This window comes from Pongo pygmaeus, chromosome 5 (genome assembly GCF_028885625.2).
Source record: "Pongo pygmaeus isolate AG05252 chromosome 5, NHGRI_mPonPyg2-v2.0_pri, whole genome shotgun sequence".
Taxonomy (NCBI): Eukaryota; Metazoa; Chordata; class Mammalia; order Primates; family Hominidae; genus Pongo; species Pongo pygmaeus.
Window position 1 is genome coordinate 109,398,235 of NC_072378.2, and position 13,433 is coordinate 109,411,667.

At 57.5% G+C, this 13,433-nt stretch overlaps 1 protein-coding gene across 7 annotated transcripts; it reads right to left on the reverse strand.

The window, feature by feature from the left end:
- Positions 1-134: 134 nt before the first annotated feature.
- On the reverse strand, positions 135-12,709 carry MICAL1 (microtubule associated monooxygenase, calponin and LIM domain containing 1). Of its 7 annotated transcripts, none has more exons than XM_054490030.2 (25): positions 11,918-12,709; positions 10,170-10,470; positions 9,869-10,076; positions 9,494-9,598; positions 8,741-8,845; positions 8,476-8,631; positions 7,833-7,933; positions 6,534-6,791; positions 6,204-6,319; positions 5,891-6,017; positions 5,636-5,717; positions 4,969-5,116; positions 4,440-4,630; positions 3,976-4,064; positions 3,782-3,823; positions 3,459-3,542; positions 3,175-3,331; positions 2,800-2,876; positions 2,212-2,488; positions 1,843-1,937; positions 1,488-1,601; positions 1,269-1,362; positions 968-1,067; positions 797-870; positions 135-412 (listed from the first exon to the last, which is right to left on the reverse strand). In XM_054490030.2, exons 2-25 carry the CDS (start codon positions 10,425-10,427, stop codon positions 264-266), a joined length of 3,207 nt encoding a protein of 1,068 aa, XP_054346005.2. In that variant the 5' UTR covers positions 10,428-10,470; positions 11,918-12,709; the 3' UTR covers positions 135-263. The 7 variants fall into 7 exon arrangements, with proteins under 7 accessions (XP_054346005.2, XP_054346007.2, XP_054346006.2 ...); XM_054490032.2 differs by having other exon boundaries at positions 11,834-11,924; XM_054490031.2 differs by having other exon boundaries at positions 10,942-11,921.
- Positions 12,710-13,433: the final 724 nt, after the last annotated feature.

Genomic DNA, 13,433 nt, shown 5'->3' on the forward strand with positions numbered 1-13,433 from the left:
GCCTTTTTCCTTGTAGAGGTGACGGGAGCCAGGGGTCAGTGTGACTGTCACACTATAGACCTTAAGGCTCCTACACATCTTCTCCTGTCCCCATACACGCCCCCACCTCCTACCTGTAGGCAGTGTGAACCCTGTTTGTGGCAGAAACATTTTAATTGTAAACAGCAAGGCTCTCTGCCAGGCAGCCCAGATGAACAGGGGTGGCACTGTGCTGGGGTGAGGTGGTTTCTTTGTGGGAACGAAAGCAGACGGCCCACCCTCATCTAGCCCTGGGCCCCTGTCCCCAAGGCCAGCTCACTGAGCCTGCGCTCCTCCTGGAAGCGGATGAGGGCATCTCTCTGGTTGACCAAATCCACCAGCTTCCTCAGGACCTGGTCCTCAGCCTGCCGATCAGCAGCTGTCTTTAGGGTTTCTAAAAGGAGGAGACAAAGCTTAGAGAACAGGGCACGGGGCAGGGAAGCAGGAGGGCCACAACCTAATCCCAGCCTATGTGATTTCTATAACCCGGGCTTTGTTTCCTAAGCTGCCAAATTAGGAGGGTTGCCAACACCAGTGGTTTTCTAGCACTACTGAGCCGCACGGTTTTTTTGAAGGAGATCTTGTATAAAAGCCAACTGTGCAGCTCTGATTGAACTGAAGTGAGAAGGGGCTTTGGAGCCCCCGCCTCTGGCTTCCTCCTGAATTGTATCAGAGGTACACAGACTAAAGGACCATGCTGCTTGGTCAGTATCTGAGATCATGAGGCTTGCATGACACATCCCTGGGATGTGTCTGCTTCTCCCCACATTTCACCTACCTTCCTGGTTCATGTAGCCTCGTAGCTCCTGGTCCAGCTGCCACTGTTTCTCCTCCAGGTTCAACTCCTGCACCCTGTGAAGGTCAGGGATTGTAGAAGCAGAGCTGTCTAAGGTGCCCAAGGGGCTGGAACCTGGCCCATGGGCCACCATCACCATCCCCTTCCCCTTACGTGATCATGAGCTCGGCCTCCTCAGCCACCAGGCTGTTTTTCTTGTCAACGAGCTGTAGCAGCTGTCCTACCCATAGTTTCTTTTGCTGTTCTGGGGAACCTGAGAAGAAGGAAGATGGGTGGGGTGATCAGGAGGCTTCCAGCCAGCACCACAGGAGTTATAGGCTTAGGGGAGACAGGAGAGCAGGGTGTCACAGGTATGTGTTAGCTGTGTGGCATAGCCACTGGGATTCCTACGGGCTGGAGCATGGAGCTGAACACGGTGCTAGAAGGCAGAGGGGTGTCCTAGCTTGTCACTCACTGCTCTGGCGCCTCAAGGCCAGCTCCAGCTTCACACCCTCGGCTTCTAGCTCCCTCAGGGCAGCCTCGATCTCATTTAGTCGCCGTTGGATAGTCTGAGGGGTACAAGACAGGATACCCAGGAGTCTCTAGGTTGCTCAAGAACAGAGCACTGGAGGAACTCTGATCTCAGGCTCAGAATTTTGAACCCATCAGAATTTTGGGAACCCCTGGGCTTCACCTGGGCCTTGCAGAACCTCTTCATCTCCTCCTCCTTCGCACGGCGCAGCAGAGTCCGACGCCATGTTGGGTAGTTATTCATGGTGCCTGAAGTCTTGGCAAAGGTCTGCAGGGCCTATGGGAAGGTCAGGCCAGTCAGGGATAGGGCCTGGGCCCCCTGGTGGATAGGAGTGTTGTTTGGAAAGGCAGAAAATAACCCGTGCTGAAGTGGGGTAAGCTCTGGTAGAAAAAGTAGAGGCCAGAGATATGACAGACCGAGTGAGAAGACATTCCAAGAGAAGGGTGCAGTGGACCAGTGCAGGTTTCTCCTGTAGTGGGCTGGAGAGTGTTTTGTGGCTGCACGCTGGCCCACTCACCTGTTCCACATCTGAGTCCAAAGGCACATCTTCTTCTTCTTCCTCTTCACTGGAGAAGGGACTCTCTTCTTCCTCCTTCCCCATGGCCACAAGAGCTGAGAAGAAGAAGAACTGAGAAGTTCTGTTGCCTCCAGCATCTGCCCCAGTCAGGCAACAGAGCATGGTGGTGACAGAGGCCCTGCAAGTCTGGTAAAGACTGAATGTATGTGTTGGGGCATGGGAGGAACTGAGGAGAATGGAGCAGAGGAGAAGCTGCCATGGCCTGGAATCCCCACAACTTCCCTCTGTACTCCCTAGAATTCCTCTGCAGGAAGCCAGTGCTCCCACCCTGTCCCACCCTGGGTCAGCACATCTGCGAGGATGGGTTACCTTGAGGGCTCTGGACTGGCAGGCCCCAACCCACAAAGCTGCTCTCCAGGGCGTGGCGGGCCAAGGCAGAGCAGCTGCGGGGGGGCTTGGGTGGAGGCTCCATTTCCGGGTCAGGAGTAAGGTTAAGGGAGGACAACCGCTGGCGCTCCGGGCTGGAGAGGCGGATCCGCCGACGGGTGGGCTGGCTGGGATCTGGAACAGGACCGGCCCCCTCCTGTGAGGCTGTGGGAGTTGAGAGGCCTGGTGGCATGCTATTCTCACTTGGTGTGGGGAGCTCCTGGAAAAGCCACCATGTGGTCTGGTCAGTGACCTGCCCAGGGTGGGGTGAGGTCACGGGGTGAGGCCGCCCCTTCAGAGCAAAGGTGGGCCTTGGCATTCATTCGCTTAAAATTGTTTACAAACAGTGTCCGGCTGTGTTTCAGATACTTGAGAGAACAAGAAGTGTAAGCAGACAGGCATCCCTGCCTTCACAGAGCTTACATGCTAGTAGAGGAAGACATTCAGTTACCCCCAGCAAAGCGCTGGTTTGACGAGACCCTCTTCCTCTTCCCATGCCCCAGTACACATACACGCCTTCACAGTCTTTACCGGACTCTCAGGACCTCCATCACTGCCTTCCTCTTTGTGGTCTGGCTGGGGCAGGTGCTGGAGGCAGTAGAAATGTCCTGGGAAGGGTAGAGAGGGGAGGAGGCATCTGGTGTGGGCAGCCCAGTGCCCAAACACGTAACAGTTTATGAAGGAAGATGGGGAAAACAAGACAGATTTGCAGGTGAATTTCTGCCAGCCTCCTGTTCCTCAGAACCACACATCTGGAGCTTTGCAGGGGACAGAGAAGACCCTGAGCTCAGGAGAACGAAGTGCCACCTTGAGCCTGTTTCCATCCTGTGCCTCTCCATCAAGCTCTTTGTCCCCCAGGCAGGGACAGGCCCAGAGTCTCTCTGGAGGTCTCCCAGGCACACTCACCATCTCCTGGGTGCCGCTCATAGCCACCTGGCCACAGTGTAGCCTCACAGGTATGGCAGCGGAAGCAGCTCCGGTGGAAGAAATGGCCATCGACACAGAGGCGTTCCAGGACATAGAGGTGTTCCCCACAAAGTGCACACAGGTCCCCGGCACTGGCCTGCGTGGACCCCCAGGACACAGGGTCAGGTGGAGCCAAGGCCAGCTCCAAAGTTCTTTCCCTCCGATGAAATGCCCCTGCCCTGCCCTCCCCAGGCTTCTGCCTGCACACGAGGCCTGGCTCTCACCTCCTGGTGTTGGGATGGGGGTGTCAGGGGTACACCAGGCTCTGGGTCAGGTGGCACCTCAGTACTTGGGGTCTCGGCCTCCATCTAAGGAGGTAAGTGCTCAGGCAGGGAGGGTAGAGGGGCAGGGCCAGCTGGGAGGGGATGCGTACAGATGAACATAAGGGGCTGAAGGGAAGGGGAGTGAGACTAGGCAGGGAGGCTGGATGGGGGGTTATAGGACCTGGGGTGGGGAACAAGACATGGGATGAGAAATAGGGAAGACAGTACCGGGAAAGGGGATAAAATGTGGGGTAGGAGACCGATCCGCCCCTGCCTGCATTTACCTCCAAGCGCAGCTTCTTGCCGCCAGCATCCTCTGCGTTTTCCTGCAATAAGTCCTAACAGCTCTGAGTGTGATGTTTTGAGCTCGCAGTCCTCCCCACTTTCTGAATGTCCTCACCATCACCCCAGGATCTCCACTGGGTACCCCCCTGCCCACTCCTCCCTGCTCAGCTCCAGCCCTGCCTAAACTCTCCACCTTGGCCCGGGATCGCTGCAGGGTCCTCTGAAGTTTACCAAGGAATAATACAGCACTGGAGGTCCCTGGTGAGGCCTGGCTGACAGGGCCTGCGGGGAGAGCCAGGGCATCAGTGTGGAAGGGGGGTGCCAATACTGTACTCCCAGAACAGAGAGTCACTCTCCAACCCAGCCCAGGCTGGCCCTCAGAGGGCGCCTTCTCCCTCTTTCTGACTGACACACACACACACACACACACACACACACACACACACACACACACACACACACACACACACACACACCTTCTCCCTCTTTCTGACTGACACACACACACACACACACACACACACACACACACACACACACACACACACACACACACACACACACACGCGGCGCCTTCTCCCTCTTTCTGTCACACACACACACACACACACACACCTCCCCATCCCACCTATCCTGCCCGCCTTTCCTTCAGGTCACCTGGGCTGTGGGCCGCGCTCTTGAAGGCACTGTGGAAGTGGCTGAGGTAGGCAATGAGGCCCAGTGGGTCACTCCCTGCTACCATGGCCTGTGCAGACACCACCGGTGTGATGCCCAGCTCATGCTCTGCCACCTTTAGTGCCCAAGCAGTTGCTTCCAGAGCTCCCAGCCCCTGCAGCTCTGAGGGTTCCCTGTGGAATGTCAGGGAGAAAAGCCAACTAGAGACAAGAACCTAGCCCCACTGAGGGGAGGAGGGGCAGCAGGAGGGGAGGGACAGCAAGCAGCGGCTGGGGTACAAGAAGGCTTGAAGGTAGGTGTGTAGTCTCTGCTACCCAGTGCCCAACCCAGTGACACTACTCCTGGCTTTGGGGGCCTGTGCCATTCACAAAGCTCTCCACTATCTGAATGCATTAGAGTCTCACAAGACTGTCGGCAGATGCAGGGAAGCACACCGTCTCTAGGACTCAACTGGATATGCTAACTCCTACACTGAGACCATGAGAGAGAGGTGGGTCTGCCAGGGACTCACAGCAGGTCAGGCTGCAGCCGGTGCACCAGGGCACACAGAGCTAGCCCGTCAGCCCAGGAGGAAGACAAATCGGAGACGTGGACTCCCGGGTACCCAGCTGTCTGCTCCTGGCACCAGCGTAGCAGCTCCTCCTGGGTGCCTGCCGACCCTGGGAGAGAAGGCTGCGCTGTGCCCAAGGCCCCCTCTGCCCATCCCAGGCATATAGGGAGCCCAGCTGCTGCATGTGGGGGTTCTGTAGGGGAGGAGGAGTCAGGGACCCACCTCTACTAGGGCACCAGCCTAAAGCTCACTATCAGCAGCCCTCCATCCCAATTCTCTTTTAAAAAAATCTCTTTGGAATAAAGTAGAGGAGTGAATAAAGTGAAATCGCAACTGGCTACATAAAGGGCAGCAGACTAAACTGGGAGCAGGGGAGGTTGCCAGCACCGCTATGGCTGTAACGGTGGTTAAAACACTGAAGCGCTTCCATTCAGACTGGCAGCGAACTGCTGCCTGTGCGGTGCTGCCCCTCCGTTCCTCCAGCAGGCCCCCAACCAACCCACCAGCCAACAACGAGTGCTCCGGCACGCTGCTCCTGTCCTGAGGCTGCAGCTGCTTTGCGGGGACCACCTGGGCCTCGCTGGGTAGTACATATTTTGGTCACCCCTCGGGAGGAAGGCCTGCTCACCGGTGACTGGCATCCCTGTATCTGTCTTGTCGCCGTTCCTCTGCACAGGCTCCTTGGCTAGCACATCATACAGGTCTCGTACCTAAGGCAGCCCCGCTCAGGTCTCAAGGCAGGCTGGCCACACAGCCCCTCAGTCCAGGGGTAAGGGCCTGCTGGGGGTAGGATTGACCCCAAAGGGCAGCGACTGGGCAGGGAGGGCCTGACCTGGGGGAAGGGGGTTGGCTTGGGAAGGCTGGTGTGTGTCGGGGGTCTGACCTGATTGGGGGTCACTGCCCGGAGGTTCAGGTTTGGGTAGCGGGTGGCTGGGTCCAGCCCATACTGGGCCACATTGCGATGCATGTTTTCTGGGGATGTCTGTGACAGAAGCTGGTACAGGCTTTCACTGAGGGGGTGAGGGTAAGGGGCAGGGGTATGAATGGAAGGGCACCTGTCAGCACCTACCCCTCAGGAACTGCCAGGCCTTTTCTTCTGCCTATTTCTCCGTCTATTCACCCAGCACCCCTGCCCCTCTTCCTGAACCTTGTCACATGTCCTGCCCTGCCCACATCCCCCTCAAATCAGGTCTTACCGCTCAGCCAACACCTCTAGGGACTCAGCGCCCTCTGCCCACCGCTTCACCATCCAGGCTGCGTCAAAGGCTGCCAGGAAGCCCCGTGCCACTCCAGTGCCCAGGGGCCAGAAGGGCTGCAGTGTCAGAGGAATAGGAAGCAGCTCAGGGAGAATCCAACAGGAGCATCCCAAGCCCAGATACCCACCAAGGTCACAGCAGAAGGGTCTGTCCCCACACCAGGCAGCCCTTAGCTCCTCCCCTCTGCAGGCAGACCTTTTTATCCCCTCCTCCATACTAGGCAGCTCCCTCCCCTAACCATGAAACCCCTGTGCCTCCTGAACCCCTCACCTCCACCAGGCAGTCCCCCACCAGTCCCAGCAGCAGGCGGGCGCCATGCCTCTCTTGCACACGAACAGAACTCTCTGCCCGCATCATGCTCGTGAAGTCAAAGGCAGAGACATCAGGCTGCCCATGGGCATCCTGGGCAAACTCTAGTTTCCCGAGCTTGCCATGGGTGGCAAAGTCAGCAGCTTCCCGGGCAAAGCGCTGCAGAGCCTCGGGCACCACATTGGCACTGCCTAGCAGCCGATCGGTGTCTGGCCAGTCCTGTATGGTCAACAGAGCAGAACCTCAGAGACCTCTGAGAGCAGGTTCACTGGGCCAGTGCCACCCCCTTGGGTGCAGAAGGTGCATATCCTGGGACCCAGAGAAGGAAGGGGCTGCCCTAGACTACACAGCAGTTGAAGGCTGAGCTGGGACTAGAATTCCGGCAGCCTGGAATTCTCAAAGCCCTTTCTTCAGCACTCACCCTGCTGCTGGGTGTCCCAGGCTCTGTTCTGCCCATATCATTACTGTCATATACTTGCCACAAACTCAAGAGCTTTAGTTTGTCCATCACTTAGAAACAACATGCCTAATTTATCAGCGTACTCATGAGAATTAGATGAGAGATGCAAATTTAACTCTCAACACAGTCTCTAGCACATGGTAGGCACTCAACTAGTTCATTCATTCAGCAAATACATACTGAGCACTTACTATGTATTTGGCACTGTTCCAGGTACTGGCAATTAGCAGCAAGCAACAGACAAAGAGACAAAAATGCCTGCCCTCACGGAGTTGACACATATCAACTGTGGCTGGTATAAGGTGTTTAGCCCAGAATATGATTCCTGTTGCCTTGTAAATCCCAGGGGAGAACTTTTTTTTTTTTTTTTTGGAGACAGAGTTTCACTTTGTTGACCAGGCTGGAGTGCAGTGGCACAATCTTGGCTCACTGCAATTTCCACCTCCCAGGTTCAAATGATTCTCCTGCCTCAGCCTCCCGAGTAGCTGGGACTACAGGCGCCTGCCAACACGCCCAGCTAATTTTTGTACTTTTAGTAGAGACGGGGTTTCACCATGTTGGCCAGGCTGGTCTTGAACTCCTGACCTCAGGTGATCCACCCACCTCGGCTTCCCAAAGTGCTGGGATTACAGGCGTGAGCCACCATGCCTGGCCGAGAGAACTTTTAGAGGTGAAGTTAATGCCAGGACAAAGGCAGGAGAGGACGGGGTCCCCACACCCAGGTGTCGACTATGTCCAAGCCTAGCCTCTGCCTCCCAGGGCTCACCACCCAGCCTCTCCTGGCCAGGACTGGGCCTCACCTGGCGCAGCACCCCCAGTCGCAGCAGGCACTGCTTCTTGGCTGTCATCACAAAGTAGTGGGTGTCGTCCTTGTAGTACACAATGTTCTCCAGATCAATGCCTGGGGGTACAGGGCAGGGGACAGTAGATATGTCTCCTGATAATGCATCACCTTCCCTAAACATCCCAACATGGCCTGACCTGAGCTGGGATCCCAGCTTAGGCTGCAGTGAGTGCTCCACGCATAGAACCCCACAAGTCCTGATGACACAACCAACCATCTGTCCCAGGCCCAGGAGGCCTGAGGACTTAGAGCAAAGAGGGAAGCTTGGAGGGGGGTGGCATTTGGGAGACCTGCACCACCTGGTTGCGTGACAGTGCAAAATCAAAGTAAACAGAGGCACCTTCTTGAAGTACCACTTAAGCAAAACTCCCATACACAGGTTCATCTCTGAGAGATTCCAGGACTTTTCATGCTGGGTGGTCAACTAGGGCTGTGCCTGCTTAATCCCTGAGGGGACAGGTTCCTTCTCCTTTGCTGCTGAGACCAAAAAAACGAAAAGTGTGGAGTTCCTTGCAGTGGGGACAAGTTTGGAAGGGAGAGGCAGGAGCCAGGCCACAGTCAGGCAGGGGGAGGGGAAATTCAGCAAGAGGGTCCCTGACCTGTGGCTTTGAGAAGGCTCTGGAAGAAGCTCTGGTTGTAGATCCTGGCTACACCACTGATCTCCGGCACCTGTGTCTCCTCCACAGTGCGTCCATTCACAAAGTTGGCTGTGATGCCAATGGCCAGTTTGCCTCGCATTTCTCGAACTTTGAAGCCTAGAGGTGGCGGTAGGTGAACAATGGCAGGAGGAGGGGGTTATAACAATCTAGAAAAGCCCAGGATGTGCCAGAGATGCTGGCTTCTTTGAGGGAAGTGATCACTCACCTTCAGGGACGAATTTACCTCCTGCAGCCGAGATAAGGACATCAAATTCATAGTTGGCCAGCTGGGCAGGGGGGTTGGGTTGGAGCTGGGCACGCCAGCCACTCCCTAGGGCAGGGGGTATGAGAGGCACAAAGGTGTAGAAGTCATAAGAGCCCCTATACTCTCAGGACAAGCCAGTGAAATCATCAAAACCTGTGTAAAGGACTCTCTGGTTTAGCAGCAATGATATATTATCTATCAGATTACACCTTCACAGCAGCTATGGAAGGCAGGTAAGGAAGGAAGTATTATTCTTGTTTTGCAAATGCTCAATCTGAGGCTCAGAGTGGCTTGCCCAAGGCCACACTATTAGAAAAGGAGACTCCTGGCTGGCATGGTGGGTCACGTCTGTAATCCCAGCACTTTGGGAGACTGAGGTGGGTGGATCACTTGAGGTCAGCAGTTCGAGACCAGCCTGGCCAACATAGTGAAACCCCGTCTCTACTTAAAAAAATACAAAAATTAGCTGGGCGTGGTGGCACATGCCTGTAATCCCAGCTCCTCAGGAGGCTGAGGCAGGAGAATCGCTTGAAACTGGGTGGCGGAGGTTGCAGTGAGCCGAGATCATGCCACTGCACTCCAGCCTGGGTGACAGAATGAGACTCTGTCTCAAAACAAAAACAAAAAAGGACACTCCTGGCCCACCCTTTTTCAGACACTGGCCAAGTTCTTGATGGGGGAGGGGGAGATTCCAGGGAGCACAGAAATACTTACCCTTCCTAGAAGGGGGCTGGAGGCCAGTGAAAGTGACACCCCAGTGAATTTCCACCCCCAGCAGCAATGCTACCTTCAGCAGAAGCAGCTGGAGCTGCCGGATGCCTGGAAGGGAGAGGACATTAGGAACAGGGACCCTAGGGCAGCACAAGCTCACCATGTACCAGTGTATGCCTGGTCAGGGTCAGACTGGAAAAGGTCTTAGCGATCACTCAGCCCAAAAGCCCACTTATAGATGGGGGACCTGAATCTTCAAGGTCACCTGGCTGATATGGATCTTGTCCACTTCGACTCTTGGCTGGCCCAGCATTTCCCCACTGGCCTGCCTCTAGGCCCAGGCTCACCCGCCCCTCCAGGCCACCACGTGGTGCTCACTGATGTGGTCCAGGGTGCCAGTGCAGAAGCGCCCGTAGAACTTCTTAGCACCGAGTGCCCGCAGGTCATGGATGGTGAAGGGCCAGAGGTGGAGCACGTTGTGGCGAGAGAACTTGGTGCGCTTTTCTACCAGCACCACTCGGGCCCCCAGTAGCGCCAGCTCCACAGCGACCCGCAGCCCGCAAGGTCCAGCACCCACCACCAGGCACTGTGAACACACAGGGCAGTGAGGGCGTGGCATCCTGTCCCTCCTCTGACTCCCCGCATTCTCCACACCCCATCCCAGGCACCGTGTATCCACCTTGGTGCTGGTGCAGGCCCGGCCCTGCTGGTAGACAGGCTGGCCTGCTCGCTTGTCCAGCTTGGTCCACAGTGACTTGGCACTCCAGTAGTTGAGCTGGTTCTTGATCTTGTGGTACTGGGGCAGCCCCCCACCGGGTTCCAGCCCCAGGGCCCCACATAGCTCCTGGAAGCTGCTCAGCACGTCCTGGCACAGCTGGGCCTGCAGGAAGCTCTCAAAGTGGGCATGCGCTGGGTTGGTGGAGGTGGGTGAAGCCATGGAGGCCTACTGGGGAGGGCAGCAGCTGGGCAGAGGCGAGTGGCTGGAGAGGTGGAAAAAGGGGAAGAAGCTGGAGAACAGAAGAAATAAAAAGGAAGGGGAGGCGAAGAGCGCAGGCTGGTGTCCCCAGGGAGCTCGGGATTCACCAGTGATTGGCTCTGCTCCTCCCAGCCCATTCTCCTGCCAGCATCTGCTCCAGAGACAGCTGCTATCCCGTCCACTCCAAGTGAAATTTGCCAAATTTGGAAGTGAAAAACACTAGTCTTGGGCACAGAAGGCACATGGGGCACCAGAGGAGCCTCCAGTTCAGCCTCCCTGTCCAGGGATCTCCAAGCCCTGGGGTAGGAATTCTTAGCCTGCCTTCCTTAGGCCTTGGAATCAGGGCGTGGGGGGATTTCTTAGATGTGGAGAGGACAGAGCTGCCTTTGCATGCAACACAAGGACAGATCTGGTACCCACAACCCCAGCTGCTGAGCATACATCCTGCCCCATCTCCCTCCATGCGTCCCTGTACCGGCGCCCCTTGATGGCCTCAGTGCCACGCTGGGTGTGAAAAGTGTCTCATGGCAAGGGCAAAGTTTTTCTCAGCACTCGTGCTTGCCTCCTGACAGAGAAACGGCCTCTGTCCGCGTGGGTTCCACTTCCCTCCACCAAACTACCTCAACAAACGGCGGGAGGATGTTGCGACTGACTGGGGAAAGGAGGCCTGGGTCTATTTCTGACGCACTGTGGTCAAAACGCTTCCTCTGTGAATGTGCCCTACTCCAAGGGGCCGTGGGTAGGGCTGGGGGTCGACCGCAGCCGGCTTCGCCCCTCCCAGGTTCCCCCCTCCCTGATCGACCCCTACCCCGCCCCGCCCCCTGTGCGCCCGGGCGCACTCTCCCAGGAATCTCCGGAGACAAGGCCTCGCTTTGTCGCCCCCTCCCACGCCGCCTGACGGGTGCCCGAGGGGGTTTCTCACGCGGGGCCCAGAAGGGATCAGAGGGTATGGAGGAGGCGGGTGTCCACAGCAGCGTTGAGGGTGAGTGGCAGTGGGGGCAGGTCCCTGAGGCTCAGGCCCCTCCACCATCCAGCTGCCCCTCCTTCCCAGCCCGCCGCACCGAGACAGGAGATGAAAGCCTCCCGCTGCGGGTCGCCCGGACGAGGGCAGACGGAATCTTAAGACGGAAGGGCAAAGATCCTTCTTGGGGGTGGAGGGTGGAAGGAGGAAGACCTCGGCGAAAGGGGAGAAAGGGGCGACCCAGCCTGGAAACGCCAGGACAAAGGCTGTGAGAGGGGTGGAGCGGTCTGAAAGGATGGAGAGGGAGCTGGACCGCGGGCAGCAGCAGTGGGGGTCCCCGACACTCTGGACGGCAAAGTCCGGACGCGGGGTGAGCAGGGCTGGGCTGAGGGAAGACCTGCCCGACCTGCCAGGCGTGGTTCCCGAGCGCCCGCAGCCGCATTTCCCCGGAAGCGCACCCCACCGCAGCCGGCCCCGCTGGACGACTTACCGGCGGCTCCGAGGCCGGGAGGGGCCGCTTCCTGCCGGGCTGGCAACCAGGTCGGAGCGGGTGGGAGGGCGGGGGCGGGGACGGGGACGGGGGCGGAAACGCCGAGATCGGGCGGGGATGCTGGGATGCAGGGCGGCCCGGGGCGAGCGCTGGAGTCCCGCGGGGTGTGGGCTTCCGCGAGGGGCGCGGGGCGCCGCCCGGGCTTTATTCGGGACTCATTAGCATCTCATTACTTCTGGATCCCTCCACCGCCTCCAGCGGGGACAGTCTTGGGCCCGCCCCTGCCTGCAGGGTGGCGCCCGAGGGCGTGGCGCTGCGGACACCGCGTTCCGCTCTGGGGCCTCCGGGTGGGTCCGGCCTGTTGGGGGCTGAGGAACTCGAGAGTCAGGGCGCCCTGTGCTGGACCGCGCACCCTCGGCCTGGGCTCCTTCCCGGCGCTTGCGCGTGCATGGCTAGCTCTTTCCCCGCGGCAAGGCGAGGACCACCAGCCCCCGGCGCGGTCCCAGGTCCGCTGGCAGCCTCCCAGCGCCGGGCCGAGAGGGCGCTCAGGCTCCACAAGAGGTTTGGAAAAGCCAGCGGGTCCGAGGGTGGCGCCGGAACGTCTGCGCTCTCCTCCAGTCTCCCACCTGGAGATCCACGGCCCGGGCGCCCCAGAATGGATCCAAGCGCAGAGTGCGCCTCCCATGAGACAGGTCGACCCCTAAGCCCGTGCCGAGGGCAAAGGGCGCGGATGAAAGTCATGGAAACTCAGCAATCTGCAGCTTCCAAATGGATATGAGAAGTGAGAGGGAAGGGGATGGCGGGGCGGGTTAGACCACCACTAAGAGGTGGAGAATGGGAGGGGTGTGTGGAAGAGAGACCAAGTCTTCAAAGAATGCCTTAGAGTGAGGACCCACGGGACTGTCTGCTGAAAAGGGCTGGAGAGGCCTTTGGGATCAGCTTCGTCCTATTCCCGATAAGGAAACAGCGCCTAAAGTGAAGGGACGCGTCCAGTCTTTCAGCTAGTTAATATTAAAAAACATCGTCTCATTTATTGACCGTCATCCTATGAGTATTACCTCAACATCAGTGCTGGCAACAGTCCCATTTTACCAAAAAGGAAACCGAGTCACAGAGGTTCTGTGATCTGCACACAGCAAGTGGCAGAGCTGTTTGGGGGCCCAGGTCTGTCTGGGCTCCACCACCCCAGGGTTGACCCAAAATGACGCATGAAAGGCTGGCATTATAAGAAGCTGTTTCTTGTTTAGAGGAAGTGACACTGTTACACTGGAAACACTAATAAAACCCAGGAATAAATAAGAGGGTTGCTGTCCTTGAGATCCAGAGACCATAAAGAAGTGGGAGGCAATAGGGCTCTCCCTTTATTCTCACTTTGCATTTCATCTGGAAAATCTCTTGAGACCCAGTAAGACCTGAACACTCACTGTTCCCAGCTCGAGCTGAGAAGCAGGCAGTGGGAGGAAAGCAAGGGGAAATGCCTGTTCTCTGCCAGGAGAGACGAGGGAATTCAGCCAGG

What these genes read in the sequence shown, in the direction of transcription:
- MICAL1 (XM_054490030.2), bottom strand. Translation starts at nt 10,427, where the DNA reads ATGGCTTCACCCACCTCCACCAACCCAGCGCATGCCCACTTTGAGAGC. An exon ending in GCAAGAAGCTGCGCTTGGAG is followed by an intron (nt 3,543 to 3,781) that starts GTAAATGCAGGC and finishes TTACCTCCTTAG; the next exon opens with ATGGAGGCCGAGACCCCAAG. An exon ending in GCCAGTCCAGAGCCCTCAAG is followed by an intron (nt 1,938 to 2,211) that starts GTAACCCATCCT and finishes TCTTCTTCTCAG; the next exon opens with CTCTTGTGGCCATGGGGAAG.